The sequence below is a fragment of the Elgaria multicarinata genome, chromosome 8, assembly GCF_023053635.1.
Source record: "Elgaria multicarinata webbii isolate HBS135686 ecotype San Diego chromosome 8, rElgMul1.1.pri, whole genome shotgun sequence".
Classification (NCBI taxonomy): Eukaryota; Metazoa; Chordata; class Lepidosauria; order Squamata; family Anguidae; genus Elgaria; species Elgaria multicarinata.
Window position 1 is genome coordinate 20,673,799 of NC_086178.1, and position 17,074 is coordinate 20,690,872.

General features: G+C 42.4%; 1 protein-coding gene across 2 annotated transcripts in view; it reads right to left on the minus strand.

Annotated features, from left to right (window-relative positions):
- Positions 1-11,212: 11,212 nt before the first annotated feature.
- Positions 11,213-17,074, minus strand: part of FNDC3B (fibronectin type III domain containing 3B) — a 328,130-nt gene continuing 322,268 nt past the window's right edge. For both annotated transcript variants that reach the window (XM_063131975.1, XM_063131976.1), the window contains exon 26: positions 11,213-16,152. In XM_063131975.1, the coding sequence (XP_062988045.1) occupies positions 15,841-16,152 (312 nt within the window). In that variant the 3' untranslated portion in view covers positions 11,213-15,840. The remainder of the gene's footprint in view (positions 16,153-17,074) is intronic.

The following is a 17,074-nucleotide window of genomic DNA, read 5'->3' on the forward strand; positions in this document are numbered from 1 at the left end:
GGGGGGGGAGAATGTGCAAAGCTTTGAGAATATTATGAAAGAAGATCTGTGTACAGTAATCGACTACAGAGATGAAATTAGCTACCATTTTTGTGCCTGTGATTCTATTCATAAAAATTCTGGGAAGAGAGGCGATTTGTTATTCATAACATGAAGATGAGCTAACAGGGCCAGTCTATAGTACTAAACAGCCCGGGGTGGGGTGGCACGGTTGAGCTACAATAGCCCTTATAAGGGATGTTCCTTCTGTACATCAGGTTGGGATCTTGTGCTGTATAGGTACAGCTGAGGTGGGGAAAGGCGGGGCTGTGATGCTGTAGAAAGCCAAGGAAGGACAATAAAGTAGACTAGAGTAACACTCAGAAAGCCCTTCCTGTTCCCATTCGAAACATCCCATTTAGGCGGCAGGACCACGACACAGAGAGGGGAAAACCCTCCTTCCAAAATCTGTAGAGCGAGATCTATCAGCTGGGCATTGCTTGCCACCTGACCAATGTGCCAATCAAACCGCAGTGGACCGAGACGCTGTACGTGAAGCTGGCAAGGAAGAGAAAATGTGAGCATGGAGTCCGAAGTGCCTGGGAAAAATTGTGATGGTGGGATGCGTGCTTTTGCTGATTGGTAGAGCAGGCTGCGAGAACCGTGAGGTGGGTTGAATAGTGTGGAGTGGACGCGGTGCCCTGGGGATTCTTATTGGCGAGTGTGGTGCCTGTGAGAATGGGCGAACGTGGCAGAATGGAGGATCGTTGCATTTCATTCACCTTTTATTAAAGAAATGTAAAGTTTTACGTTGGTTATTATGAAAGAAGAAGGGAGACAAATATACTGCTTTGATCGGCTGTGTTGTTGACGGAACTTCACTGTGATTGGGCTTCTTTTACTACCATAGCCTCTTGCAGTGTCCATCTCAGACCTTTAACATTTAGGCCCTCATGTGAGAGTCCTAAGGCATGACATTGTCTACTGAGCTCTGCGTTATTTGTGTGTGCAATTCTTGCTGCCATTTCTCCTCCCTAGTCTGTTCCTATGCGAAGATCTGATAAAAACCTGAAAGCCTCATAGCTTTGTAATTTTTAGACACCATCCTGCAAGGTTCTTTGATGTACAAGGCCTTGCCCTAAATGGTTTTTGTCCAGGTTCCTTGAAGGTCTGCCTTCACTCACAACCACCTCCCTACAGTCTGAGATCAACGTTGGAGGCCCTGCTTGTGCCGCCACCTTTCAAAGCAATTAGCCTGGTGGCATGAGGGATAGGGTCTTCTCAGCAGTGGCCCCCTGCTTGTGGAACTTAGTTCCAATTGATGTCATCCAGCTCCCACTCCTCATCATTACAGGCCTTCAAGCAGGCCCTAAAGACATTTTTATTCACCTTGGCCTGTAACTAAGTCAGGACTTTACTGTATGGCATTGTGAATACAGTGTTATCTGGTTCTAAATGATAATTTTGATTTTATTGCTGCATTATTATTATTATTATTATTATTATTATTATTATTATTATTATTATATTGTGTTTTGTGGTTTTAAATTTGTATGTTACCTTGGGAGGGTTTCCCCTATGAGGCAGCTTATAAATCTTTTTTAAAAAATGAATACAATAAAATAAATTGCCTTATAAGTGGCTCTGTCAGTTAAATTGGATCCTACCACTTCTGCTATCACATATGAAACCTCACTTTGAGGAAGTGAAAGGTCTTTTGTTGGCATTACCAAGCCACCGTCACCACTTGAGGAATTTACTTGTATTATCCTGTGCCAATTAAAGTATACTAAGTTAATTCTATTGCAGCAGTTAGCTCCAGTCGCATGGGAATTGAGCCCACAGACACCTTTTTTGTTGCTTAGTAGGCCTCCCTGCTCCTCCTGACTTTTATTTTATTTATTATTTTAAAACTGGGAGGCCAGCATGCTGCAAAGCAAAGGACTGCCCTCCAGAGCCACCTTTATTTGGGTTCAAAGGAGTGTTTTTGTATTTTGGAACTCAGATCCCCACCTCCGGCATGTTCACAGGCAAGTTACTTTTCTTTGAGCCTCACGAATTTGCCTTCTGGGGAATCACTGTTTTGTAACTGGCCATGACCACCAAACTAGACTTTTTATTAGTGAGCAAGCCCCCTTGCTACGGCAGCTGCTTTGGGAGAGCATCCATGTCAGTCTCTCAAAATTCCCAATGTGTCCACTGATCCCAAAAGATTGGGGAGCCCTGAAAACTAGAATAGACAAAGACCTCCTTTTTCCTCCCTCAAGCTTCCAACTATCCTAACTCTACTCACACCGGGGCTGTCTGGATGCCCTGTATATCCCAAGACGGCTGCGCAATGGCATGGCATTGTTTATATGACGCCCACTCACAGCCACCACAGGCTTTCCCAAAAAACTGCACACTTAAAAAGTTGCTGACTTACAGCAACGTTTTCATTTACTCCAAGGTCACCACTGTCTTGTCAGTGGTGACCTTGTTTCGCATCAAGGCTAGAGCCTTTCCGGGGGTGGACTGAGGCCCATGATAGGTCGGGGAGTGGGAAGGTGCTGGAAGGCCGGGCAGGAGGCGGGCTCAATGAGCTGAACAAGCCCACCTTCCCTCCATCTTGGGGATTTGCTAATCCCACCCCACAGCTACGATGCTGCAGGGTTTTGAAGGAATGAGTGGCAATGTGATATTGTCAACACACTCCCACTCTCCAGTTGCTTACAGAGCCCCATGTTCTAGTGCCACCTTAGGAAAGAAGCCCAATCACAGTGAAGACCTACCATCACCACTGCCAATCAAAACAGTACATTTTCCTCTCTCCTTCTTTCATAATAACCAACATATAATTTGCAGCAATACTCCGTTTCACCCACAAGTGAGATCTTTCCAAGGCTGGACAAAGGCAAGGATGTCCAGAATTCAGTGTCAGGTCAAAGAGACGGGTTAACATTTTGCCTCGTCTTGAGAGAATCAAAGGATAGTCCTGCTGATAAGGACGCTCAAAAGGACAATGACAGATCTAAAAGACCGCCTACGTTCAATTTTCATACTGCAGTGATGCAGCTATTTTATATACAAGAGCCAAAATGCTCTGCTCAAGAGAACATCTGCCTTCAAATGTTAAGATATACAATATGCCAAGGCTTATTTTTTTAAAAGTGCCAGTGTGCTAACTGAATTGATGATGACAATGATATCAATTCTAGTCTGTGTGCAGGACAATTAAAAGCAAAATGCACACACACACACACATACCACTGTAAGTGGAAATGCCTGCGATGTACGCTTAAGACTGATTCACACAAACAGGTATCTCACTTGATTGGTCATCACAGGATGGTTTGCAGCGAAGATGTGAATGGCCCCTCTGCAAAGTATCATGTTTGAGATGATATAAAACCTTCTTCAAGGGGTTATGAAAAATATCTGCAGAAATTTCTGTAGTCATGTCTCCAAGGAGTTGCCAATGAATTTTAGTAGGAGACATCACTGCAGACATTTCTGCAGAAGTTTTTCATAACCCCCTGAAGAAGGCCTCAAATAAAAACAAGTCAAAACGAGTTGGGCTTTTTTTCTTTTCTTTTTTTAACAAATAAATTCTCTGTTTTAGCATCTTGAGTTGTTTCTTTTCCATCTGTGGGTGTATTCTGGATACTCTCCTGCTTTTGAAGGTCTTGCCTTTTAATAGGAACAGAATGGAGAAGGAACCAAACGTTCTGGAAGGGAAAACTTTTTATGAAACTGTCAGGGAGCTACAGGCGGCTTCTCTCTCCAAATGACTGAAATGCATGGCTGGATGGGGCTGGCAGCTCTAAAAACTGGGTGCTTACTGCAGCCCAGTCGGGTTAAGGGTCTGTCAGAATGAGAGAGCATCCTCCTTGGAAATCAACCCTGAGTTTGGAGGAGAAGCAGGACTTTGGCCTTCTGTTCCCACCCCTGATATAATAGTGCACCTCCAGCTCCTTGCCTCCAATCTCTGTGAACATTGGAACATTGGAAGCTGTTGGTCCATCTAGCCCAGTATTGTCGACACTGACTGGCAGCAGCAAACCCAGGTTTTCATGCAGGAGCTTTTTCTGCCCTACCTGGAGCTGCCGGAGATCAAACCTGCGACCTTCTGCAAGCAAAGCAGATGCTCTGCCACTGAGCTATGGCACCACCTCCTTCATTGGGTGAAGGTCGAGTGGCCAGGTGTCCTACTTTACAGAGAACAGTCTTCTGTTTGGAAAACAGGCTGAAATACATTTTACAAATAAAGCTCTGTTTTAGCATCTTGAGACGTTTCTTCAGACATTTCTCTATTAAAAGGCCCACTAGATTCTTCTTAGAAGCTGTAGTACAAATCAGGGACTCAAGGAACCTCTGCTGAGCAAGCAAGGGACTGTTGGAAATATTGTAAAGGTTATGGGCTTAGTAACAAGGACAAGGAATGTGAGTGTAAAGTCACCGAGCACATAAATGTTTTAGCATTTAACATCCATAGAATATTATGGTTGGAAAACAGGTAATAAATCTGTGACTAACTATAGAATTTTGATTTTTTTAAAAAAACTGGAATCATTAAAAGGACAATATAAGTCTCATGTAGATTCACTGCTTAGCATAAATCATGTTTTGCAACGGTCGTTAATTTGGAAAGATTCACTCACTAAGGTCGGGAATGAAAGTGTGCTGGAGTAATAGAAAAGAAAGACGCTGAATATATTTAATCCTGCAAGGAATACAGAAGGCTGGCCTTCACCTTTCACTAGCAGAACACTTTTGATGGGAAAGAGTACCTGAGGTGTGAAGGAAGTAGCTGGCTTGTGAAAGTAAAGGGTTGTGTAAGAGATCACAACAGCACTGCTCTGTAATAAGCCTGTGCAATGCACCACCACTTTAGAGATGGAGCTTAACGAAACAGGCCATGATAGACAGACAGCCAAATCACCTTGCAATGTATAGATGCCCTTGGTTTGGATGAGAAAGCTATCAAAGGCTGCAATCTGATATACCCTTACTCGGAAGCAAGCCTCATTGCATAAAGTGGGATTTCCTTATGGCAAAACTTGCCTAGGATTATACTATAAATACATTCATATACTATAAATAAATACACAAGTATTCTCTTATGCACACATTACCATTTTGCTAAGCAAAGTGATAAAGTGTGTGGAAGAGAATACTTTTGTAAGACTTTTATTAAACTTATACCCTACTCAGAGCAGCTTAGGTGTTTTTCAAGGTCTGCTCCGCATCAGCAGTAGAACTGTATCATAGGCAGACCAGTGTCTGAGTCTAAAGGCAGGCAGGTTACAAAGTCCACCAAATACTGCTGTGATGGCTTTTGAGGGACTTCACGAGAAAGGTCCATTATGAGTAAGTAAAGTGCCAATGGAGGCTTACAGGGCAACCCTGTGCATTTTTACTTGGAAGCAAGAGGTGCCTTTTTTAATGAAGTCCAGAGTTCTTTTATAGGGGTTGGTAATCTTTGGCCTTCCCAGAAGTTGTTACACTCCAACTCCCATCAGCCCCAGCTAGCATGACAAATGGTTAGGGGAGAGGGAAGTTGTAGTCCAACATCATCTGGAGGGCCACAAGTTGCCCACCTGGAATTTAGAATAACCTCTTGGTCATTTTTAAATTGTGACATTATTTTTAATACGTCTCATGCAGTTTCTTTCCCCCTTGGGACTCCTAGCTCCCTTTTACTGTAATCTCAGGGTACTTCCGTGCGAGCTGACCGCTCCATGTTTAGCCCATTTTTATTATTGCTCTCTTTGCTTGCTCCATATTTAACTCATCTTTATTATTTGCTGCCCATTTCAGCAGAATTTTCACTTTTTATTCACGACCATAAAGAGCAAATTTCCCACCACACCTTAGAGGCTTCCGTTATTCAAGGTGAGGTTGTATATTTTTCATCAGAGCAATGCAGGACCAAACCAGTCCAAGCCAAGGCTGTACGGCCTCTCAGCATCTGACTTAGTGCTGATAAAAACATCTGGCAACAGAGCCCATTTTAAAGCACACCACAGACCACATCCTTCATTGCCACATTGACAGATCATCCACAGTAACTGATATCTAAAGCTGTCAAGCTGAAATTGCAATTCCGCACCCTCAACCCCTACTGAGGTTGCAGTTTTCAATTTAAGTGAAAAATAAGCAAATTTGCGTCTCTTGAAACTTTCTTTACTTTTTAAAACAAAAACAAAAACCAAACCACACAAGATATACAATCTTTCAATTTGAGGAAGCAATATATATCTCCTGCCTTTTTCCCAGTACTGGGACTCAGAAGCTACTTAGGGATGGAGATTGATTTTGCCAGTTCTGAGAATAAATTGATTGTTATTTAGTAGAAGAAGTTACGTTACTTAGGAGAAAAACTTAAGTCAGCTTAGTGCAATGGGGGCTCATCATTGCCTTTGTGTTTTCTGTAGACATTTTTTTTATCTAAACATTGAGTTTGAAACTGCTGCCCCAGCAAGGATTGCATCTAAAGTTTGCAACCTCCGCATGTCGTCATCATTGGCACTCGGACAGCATGAGCAAAGCCAGTGGTGGGTATGACCGTGAGTGAGGGCACAGAAAAAGAGTCACTGCTGTATAAAAGACATCTCCTGAGACCTTGGTTAAAGAAGCTGAACTATAGGGCATAGGATGGCAGGGTGGCCATGTGCCCTGGTTTACAAAGGACAGTCCTCTATTCTAAGGCATCCTCTATTTGAAGGACTGTTTGGTCCTCGGCCGTAAGAAGGGAGAGCAGGAGCCTTGAAGCTGCCCATCCACAATTAGCACTTGGTGAGCAGACTGAGGTAGCCCATAAGTCACCTGCTAACAGCCTTCCCCACTAAGGTGAGAAGTATTGTATATCTGTTTCAATTATAGTTCTTCTTTCTAAATTTGCATCCATATATATCACACTAAGGTGATGCGTGGCAATGTTTGGCACGGAAGTTCTGAGCTATGAGATGAACTTTGTACGCTGTAGGTTCTGAGCTAGGAGAAGAACTTTGTGTGGCTAAGCAACAGGATATTTATTTATTTATTTAAACATTTGTATTCTGCCCTATATCACTGGGATATCAGGGTAGTTTACAGATAGAATCATACAAACAAACAATAAATATACACAGCTAAAAACAAATTAAACCATTAATCAAGCTAAAACCAGTATAGAATTTGAAAGCAGTAAAAAAAATTAAAACTATGTGCAAGCTTGATGTATTTAGCCATCAAAGGCTTTGTTAAAAAGCCATGTCTTAACTTGGTGCTGAAATAAGACCAGAGCCGGCACCAGTTGGGTCTCCAAATACAGCTGGGAGCAGGGGGAGGGGGAGAGGCTGGGGGGAGTGGCTGAGAGGGGAGCCCAGAGAGGAGGCCGGAAGGCTTGCCGGTGCACATGCAGACCTCAGGTAAGTCTTGAGGGTTGGCAGTCAGGCGACCAGGGGTGGGGAGTGGCTGGAAGGGTAATGGGGGAGTGGCTAGGAGGAATGGGGGAGTGCTTGGAGGGGGAGTCCAGTGGACTCCTGGCCAGCCTCATGACTGCTTTTCTGGGAGCCCAAAGAAAGTCTTAGTGCGCGTCATGCTGGCACATATGCATTAGCACATGGAAATGTTATGCAGATTGGTGTCCAGTTTTGGGGGGCCATGCATAAGCAGCTGCACTATTTGATCATCTAAGCCAGTATTCCAGAGGCAGGCAAATTTGTGCCCTCCAGATGTTTTGGACTACAATTCCCTTCAGCCAGCGGAGGCTTGTGGCTCCGACTTTGGTGGCGCTGTGATTCCATTCTGGGTTTTACTCAGAACCAGGAGCTATCCAAGGCGTGGACCCTTATCCCCAAAATGAATTTGGCACCTCGGCGAGCCCCTTTACAGTTCTGGGTGGTTTTGACGGAAAACTCAGAATGGAATCACAGCCCCATTGAAATGTGAGCCACCAGCCTCCACTGCCTTCAACCCCAACAAACATGGCCAAGGATTATGGGAGTTGTAGTCCAAAACATTTTATTTTCATTTTATCTTGTACACCGCTCTGAATTTTTTCAATGGGGAGCAGTATATAAATATTGTAAATAAATAAATAAACATCTGGAAGACACCAGCTTGCCTATTTGGTCTATTCTGTCTGGCAGTGGCTTTCCAGGGTCTCAGGACCAAAAAAGACATTACTTTAAATCCATCTCTAGCAGCTATATTGTTTTCTCTCGCTTTATTTTTACCCTAGAGTAGGTGCAGCTCCCCCCCAATCCATATAGTAAAAGCCTCTCCCTCCCCTCCCCTCCACCTAGGGTCCTGATACAGATTGGGGCCCTGCAACTACTTTAGAGTAAATAGGGAGGAACATCACTGCTAGATACAGATTTAAAGTTAATGTCTGGTCCTCAAGCCCTGAAATCCAGTTGTGCCAGAGTCCCAACGAAAATCCATCCCTAGCTGCTATTCACCCCAGAAATAAACATGCCATTAGCAACTTCCATCCCCTTCAGCTTGTGGAAGGGGGTGGGTTCCAGTTGTGACTGTGACACAGGAATGTCCCCTTCTGTGCATGAGACCCTGGAAAGAAATTCCCACTCAAAATAGATAATAGTGGCTTAAAGGGTCAACTAGTCTGATCTATAGGGTGGTCACTTATGCATGGGCAAGAAGAGAAAGGGGGAGGGGGAGAGAGAGAGAGAGAGAGAGAGAGAGAGAGAGAGAGAGAGAGAGAGAGAGAGAGAGAGAGAGAGAGAGAGAACACATAGTACATCAGCTCTCCCAGTGCACTACAGCCCTGACCCTGGTTTTCACACACACACACACACACACACACACACACACACACACACACCACACACCTGGTGACAGCTGCCATGCAAAGTTTAAAATCCAATCACACATCACCAAATAAGGCATTAACATAAGATGCAATTTGGCCCTAACATGTTTACCCGTTAAGAATGAAGGACGCCTCTAAGGTACATTTTAAAAAATAGAATGTGTTCATTATCCGAAGTTTGGAAAGCATTGAGCCAGTGAAGTCTAATGTGCTTTTGTATTCTGAATCGCATGCTGCTAATAAGCCCCCCAGAACCCCCACAACAGCCCATAGCTTGTGGGTAGCTTGTTGTTACCCATAGTAATGAACCATGCCAGGTTCGCATGGCAAGCCACACTGCCGAGGGCAATTGTGCAAATCCCCCCACCCCCCCGTCATGGGAGTGGCACATGCAGCATGGGTAACAAGCCACCGTGATTTGTGAACTGCCCACCAATCATGCGAACAGGCTCAGAACCAGTCTCTTGAATGTGACAAACGTATTAGAAAACTCTGTTGAAATTGCACTGGACAAGACTGACAGTGCTAATTGGACTTTTTTCCACTGGCTATAGACATCTGTTTGGATTTGCTTGATTTCTTGTAAGTATTCATCTCCATCATCTCAGGGCGAAAGAGAAAACAACCTTCTCACAAGCAATAGGAGGCTACAATAGAAGGAAGTATCTTCTGCTCATTTCTTTTCTTTGCTATCGATTTTCACATTGTTACTTGCTCCGTATTGACATAAAAGTTGCAACCTGGGGGTCTAACGCAATCACCCCCTACGGTGCTTCACTGCACCTGGAAGGAGATTGGAATCGACGCTCACTTGAGACAGAAGGGGGTGAAGAACAGAAGGCTGGAAACGTTGGCCAGAAATAGCCCCAAGACGCCCAGTGACAACAGATTTAACACCTTGCCGCTTACACAACAGAGAGAAAGCCAGAGATGGGCCGCTCCATGTTCTTCACTGATCAAAGTGAACACGACTGGCGTTGGCATAGTCAGGCAACACTCCAGCAGATCCATGATCAAGCTAAATGCAAAAATCCAGTGGAGGCTGGTGGCTCTGACATCAGTGGGGTGGTGAATTCGCTCTGGGTTTCAGTCGGAACCAGTCAGAATGCTAAAGGAGCTACCCAAGGGGTTGGGTAGATCCTTTAGACTTCTGATTGGTTCTAATGCAAACCTGGAGCGGATTCATTGACCCAATGACGTTGGAGCGACCAGCCTCCGCTGCAAAAAACAACAACCCATGTCACAAAATCCTAAAACAAGGCCAAATTTGTCATGAATTGACCCACCCACACCGATGACTCTAGCCCTTCACTGCCATTATTGTCTAAGGATGCTTCTTCTTCTCTTCTTTATCACTGCTACGACCAAGTGGAGAGCCAATGAACAAGCCGGCACAGTTCTGTCTTCTCCCCCGCCCATCATCCCTAAATATATGGCAAATAGTGAGGGATGATGGGAATTGTAGTCCAATAATATCTGGAGGGCCACAGCTTGCCTGCTGCTGACCTAGAAGAATTCCCAATTCTTCTTTAGGTAAGCCACTCTTACTGCATAGGAAGCTGGCTTATAACTCTGATTGGTCCACTTTGCCTGGAATTTATGGAGGGCTGTCCAGTCCAACTCCAGTTTAAGTATCACGAACTGGAAGAATTCTTGCCCATTCCAGTTAGATTGAGCAGGCAGGTACAGAGGTCCCCAGGCCACAATCTTCTGCATTAATTAGAATTAATTTCTAATTAAATTATAAAAAAATGATTCCTAAATTTGCATCTATACCTATAAATTCGCATGGGCAAATTTTATGTAAATTGCTGCCACCTTTTTTGTGGGGTGCGTAATTCATTTCCTCTTTTTTGACGACCAGCAGCTACTCTAACAACACACCTCAAACAGGATTTGTTGATCCGTTTTAGGACCCGTTTGTCACCACAGGGTTCTGTAGTGTATAAGGGTGGGGTGATAGGTAGAAAAACAATGTGTATACACGTGTGTGTATTTGAGGGGAGGGGAGGCTGCAAAATCAGCATCATTTGATACTCGTGTAAAGCTAGCAGTCTTGCTCCTTTTCTGCTTTTTTAGCCCTCAATCATCTTTCCACAGAGGGGAGCATAAATGATGCAAATGGGGCTCATGCATACTGAATCCCCCCCCCCCTGAAATGTGCATGCGGTGTGGCCTTGCCCCCTCCCTTGTGCATCCCGATTGGCTGCCTCCGTCCCCTTCCCCTTCCTTGCTGGCAGTGACGGACTGTGTCTCAGTGTCTGGGCATGCAAGTACTAGAACTGGGAGCCACAGGACACAGGAGGGCCACAGGTTCCCCACCCCTGGCTAACGGCAATGATTGCTTACCTTCTAAGTGGGCAGTACCCAACGTAAAGCATTGTTAAAGCAAGGATTTTCATGGGCAGCCATAGAAAAGGAATCTTGCTATCAAGAAAGAATTAAAACATTTATTGGGCATAAATATATTACATATACACTACAGATACAGTTACGTACATAGCGTAATATTTGCAAAAATCTATACATTAAAATTGATATGGCAGTTTTAATACAATGCATATGAAATAGTTAAAATTTACAATACAAGAAAACTTATGATTGTTTCTTTCAAAGTTGAAAAGCTTGGAATGTATGTCCTATAAGTGAGGTAAAAAAAAAAAAAAGACCAAACAAAAAACAACAACCCTTTTATTTATTTATTTTCAATTTAAAGAATTGTGCAAGGAAAATGTTGAGAAACATTCAATTTAGGGCACTTTTCCCCCCATGATAACAGTGAATACTGATTTACTGTTGCTGACAAAACAGGATTAGAAAACTACAACATTTCAAGTTCATAAAGGACAAAGGCAGATAATATAAAAACGTTTCTTTTCCTTTTAAATAGTTTCTTAAAATACTTTCCCCACTTTGTATTTTTTACAATTTCTTTATAGTCTACAGGAGTTGAGGCGGAAGGGGCGGGGGAGGTTGTCTGTACACAGCTGATATTGATTGGGTCAGGAAAGACATACAGGGAAATACAAAGCAATCAGCAAACTATCTTATGTCTATTGTCTGTGGAAGTAGAAACAGGAATGGTTTGAGAATTTGTAACACTTTTAGTTTATGGCAGCGAGAGAAGTGAATTCCAGTGAATCCCTACGACAAAAATGGCAGTGTGTACAAGTTAACCACTGATGCCATATTGAGATTTATTATTATTATTAATAATAATAATGGCAGTGTGTGTGTAGGGATGGGGAGACATTTGATTTCGAAACTACAAATAAAAATAACTAACATTTTCTTGATAATAAAGTGTTACAGACTTTTCTCCTCGACGTATTTCTCCACTCTAATGTAAAATGACTCCATATGTTTAAACTCTTGAAAGGTTGGATCCAGACTACAGGAGCAATATTATGCACTCTGAAAAGGCTGGATGCTTTAGGTCTGCTACTGGAGGTCTTTCCTTGGACAGTGGTGGAGCTCCCTACTGTCATGGCTGCCCCACTCGAGCCAACTGCCAAAAATAGGGTAGTTCAGGGGAAGGGTCATTGGGGGAAGCTAAGGATTTGCAGTATGCTAGGTTCCCTTCCTTTCTGAAAGCCAGAGCAGTTAATTCGCTCCCACTGCAGACAGGGATGGGTAAACAAGGGGGGAAGGCTGCTACCCACCTCCCAACCTGAACCAGCAGGGCTCAGGAAATAGTGACAGCTCTGCTGTAGGTTTCTCTCCCCTTGTTGCTATAGGATTGCCCATCAGCGATGCTTTAGACCCACCGAAATAAATGGGACCAGTAGGTCAAGCTCAACTTAAATCCCATTTATTTCAATAGGACCAAAGCATGACTAACGTAGTCTGGATCTCACCTGAAAGGTATAAATCAGAATTTATGGAGCACCTTACAACATTTACAGTACATCATTTCCTGTTCAGTTAAAAGGATTTTTGCTGTCCAGGAGTTATCAGAGCAGATCATTTTTATTTATTTTATTTTGGGGGTGGGGGAGGAATCTCTATGAACTTGTGGCTTTCCCAGTGATCAACTTTCAAAACTTATTATCCCAGATCCATCAAAAGTTAGTTGTCCTGAAGATCCATTAGAACCAAGAGGACTCCAGTTATCCATGACTAACTTTTCTCATTCATTTCAATGAGGTTTAAGCACAACTAACTTTTACTAAATGGGGCTCTTGATGGTTTTTAAAGGCGATATTCTTCTTCCAAAAGAATCATTCTAGTACTTTTATGTTTGGTCACCCAATTTCTATAGAAGAAATTCATTTTAATTTGAAATAACAACACCGCAATACTATTAGAAATATTTGACAAGGCAGGACTTTGGCCAAAGTGGGGGCAGAAAGAGAGAGAGAGAGAGAGAAGTAAGTTAGCTCAATGCCATTAGTTTGCTAGGCGAATTTATAAACTAACAACAGTCAATAACAAAATACAGAACCTTTGTACTAGTTTGCTACATCTAGAGAGGCACACAGAATAATTCATCAGTCTCAGAATATTCTTCCAAGAGATGGTCATGATTTTTTGGCTACATGTAAACTTTTCGGTCAACAGCGCAAGCTGACAAGCTCTGTCACTAGACAAACCCCACAGACTGAACGGCCGTCGCACAGCACAAATGCTTGGCTTATTATGCCCAATGTCAGGTAGACTCCTTCTACTTTTTCTTTTCTTTTTGGCAATTGATATACTAAGACACTCCCATTTTAAACATACAAGAAACTGTAAGAAGATTAATAACGCTAGGAATGCTGCTGGATGGGGTGGGGGCGGGCGGGTAAAAATGTTTTGCCTAAATTACACTTGTATAAAACAAAACAAAAAGAGAATTATAACATGCTACAAGGGAGGGAGGAGATTTAGTACATAAGTACACTTTTTACTTTTTATTTTTTAATTTTTAATTTTACAATAAATAATAAAGATTGCACTGTAATTGGCATTTAAAGTACTGTATGCAGTATATAGTATAAATAAACCTAAAACAAAAATAATGTTGGTTTCCCCATTACTTTGGTTATGGGAATATATGCTAGCGTACAGGACACTGTATCATAGCAAACACAGAGGACAAAAGACCTATGACGCAAGCAGAACCAAAAAAAAATAGCAAGAAATTATACAAAACTTAAAAAAGGAAAGAAAAGAGGGATATACAAAGTGTGAGGCACAGTTCACCAAAACTTCTCCAGCACATGCACTGCTAGATCAAGAATTACACAACAACGTTTTTCCCCCTGCGTAGTCTCGATGGACGTGAACCCGACTTTTGCAGGGACGCTTCTGCAGTTCACTGGAATACAGCATGCACAGGAGAGGTTCCTCGTGGATTGCACCCTGTGTCTGTTGCACCATTTTGGAATTTACTTGCACCTCCTGCTCAACGATATCCCTGAGGCACTTGAACATCATTGACATCATATAAATAATCCAATGACTCAAAGTTGTTGTTTTTTAAACACACACACACACGCGCGCACACACGCAAAAGAATGATCAGTGATTTTGATGGATTGGATTCATATACATGTTTGGGCCACTGAAGACACAATGTTCCGAAGTGGAAACAACGCTGGCTTTTGCAATGGATCAGATAGACTGTGACGAGAACACTAGGTTTAAGGCTGGAGCCAGATGTTTTGGAGCACACATGGCTGCCATTGAATCCAGCAGCCCTGGGTCTCCTCCTCTTCCTTGGTAATGTCTACTGTTACATCATACATAATGTGATGTTAATGCACTGCAATACCCTTCCAGCCCTCTTAACAACAGCCACTGAAACTGAGGCACACTAGAGAAAGCCTTGGAATGCATTGGTGTTATTATCACGTGCTTTTGGGATGTAGATGTTACAGGGTGAGGGGAGAGGAAGAGGAGGAGATGTAGGAGACGGTGCTGTTTTCAGCAGCATCCAGACATGCTCTGCAACATTTAGCCTGTACGATGCCTCTAATGAACTCATCCTGTTTTTTTCCAAGGAGGAAATACAGGTGGGCTTCTTTCTTCTCCTTAAGTGGCTGATTGAAAGATTACTTACGTCAAAAGATAATACTTAATATAAATAGCAAAGGCAGCAAGCTTTCGCCAGTTCTAAACATATAAATCAAGATGAATATAACAAATCTAGTGATTGGATTAAGAGTAAGTTTATATACAAAGGCAAACAAGTTAAAAGCAGCTTTTTTAAAAACAAACAGCTGGACATGGGAGTAACTATTGCACAATGCCCTCTTAAAATCACTGCTATAAAATAAAGAAAATGGTAGGAACTGTAATGCTTTGTCATTTATAAAGCTATCTGGTTATCGGATTTGTTATACAGGCAGTTCATAGTGCGCAAACAGCTGGAATAAAGAGATTATTATTATTAAAAAAGGACTTCAGGTTGCAGGATAAATTATTTGGATTGAAATGTGCTAAATATATAATTGATTATGTAGCTGAGCTTAAAGTTCTTACCACCGAGAAAACAACAACAGGGAAGCGGTGGGGGAAAGAGAAATGTAGTGAATATGATCATATGCAAATGTGATAACTATTGTTCGTCCAACACTGTGAGTTGACAAACACTACATTCTAGCTGCAACTCTATTACATACTGGTGGATAAGCTTTGCAGAACAGCCAAAAGCAATTACTCTAATGTAATAAACTTGCAACTTAAAGGCTGAATGATTTTAGCAAAAAATAAAATAAAATGTGAAGGCAAATTGGTTATATTTTTGAATCCTGTAAAGAAAACTAAGAAATACTGAATAAATTTATTTTTAAAGAAAAAGAAAAAAAAAGCAAGTTAATTGCTTTTGGTATCTGGCTTGGATATTTCTGACCACTTCCTAGCCTTGAATTTCAAAAAGGTGCAGCCAAACACCAATATTTATTTCCTAATTAGGACTCCTCCCCCCGCCCCCCTGCCCCCAATGATCCAGGAAAACTGTATAAAATGTATTGGAAAACACCACTGAAAAAGAAAATAAAGAGGAATATCTGAATAAAACATGTGGATTATAATGCGTAGCATTAGTTAGAATGACACCTCAAATGCTTGTGTCGGACGCGTTACTTCATAAACAAATACTGTAGTATAAAGGCAAATAAGATGGAGACAGTTGCAAAGCCGAGGACAAGGAGGGCTGCGAACTGTTCGTCAGAAGGCATCATACTCTTTGTCTTAGGGTCATCTATCCTTCCCATTTCCCCTGTAAGCATGAGCTCACTGCGCTGGAGCATAAAGGCAACAGATGGGCTGAAAGGTCCATTAAGTTCTTGTGAGGTATCCAAGCACCGGCGACAAACACACACGCGGAATCTGTAGTCTGTGTTAGTTTGAAGGCCTGAGATGTGGAATGCTGTCTCATCTCCCTTGTACACCTTTGAGGGAGAAGAAGAAGAAAAAAGTTGGTCAAACTTAAGTCCAAAGTCTCGATGTCATTCAAGAGCTTTATGTCAAAATTGAATAGGGAGGCATTTAAACAAAGAACAAATCAGGCACACAATGAAGAGCATCATGTTTCTATTAAATAGCTGAAGGAGCACTTTCTGGAGAGCTGCACAGCTTATTCATTTACAAAATATCGGCTTTCCCTTCCTACAAAGGCCTAATCTACACCATGCAGGATATTTCGGTATGGAAGTGGTATATAAAAGGCAGGAGCCACACCAAGCAGGATATAGCACTATGAAAGCGGTATATGGTATGTATCAATGTGCCCCAACAGTTGTCAGTGCACTTCAATACTGCTATAAAGCAGTAGTGTGGCTCCTGCCTTTTATATACCACAACCACATTCATAGTGCAATATCCTGCCAGGCGTAGATTAGGCCTAATGCTCCGAAGCAACTAACAATACATATCCTATAAAATACATGTGCATTTAAAAATTGTTCTTAAACCCAAATGATTAGCATGATAAAACCACGATAAATGTTGAGCTCCTGAGAATCGGAAGAGTTGAGCACCCTCACGAACGCTAGCAGAGCACATGGTGCTTAAGGAGTACAAGAGAACCCAGTCCTCTTAAGCACATGCACAACTAAGGTTATGCAAGAGCTTAATCTTAGTTATAAGCAGTGCTGGCTCCAGGTTTTGGACAGCCTTTGGGCAAAACACCCAATGGATGCCCTCCCTCGGTAAATCATCACTCTCACTACCACTGTCACCGGCTGCTTTTGCTCTTTCTCATATTTGCCACCAATGGGATCATCTTTGGAAAGACAGACGTTAGGAGGGGCTTTATACATCTATATAATCTATTCTCTGCCCTTGGTTATTTAAACGTCACCACATGGAACT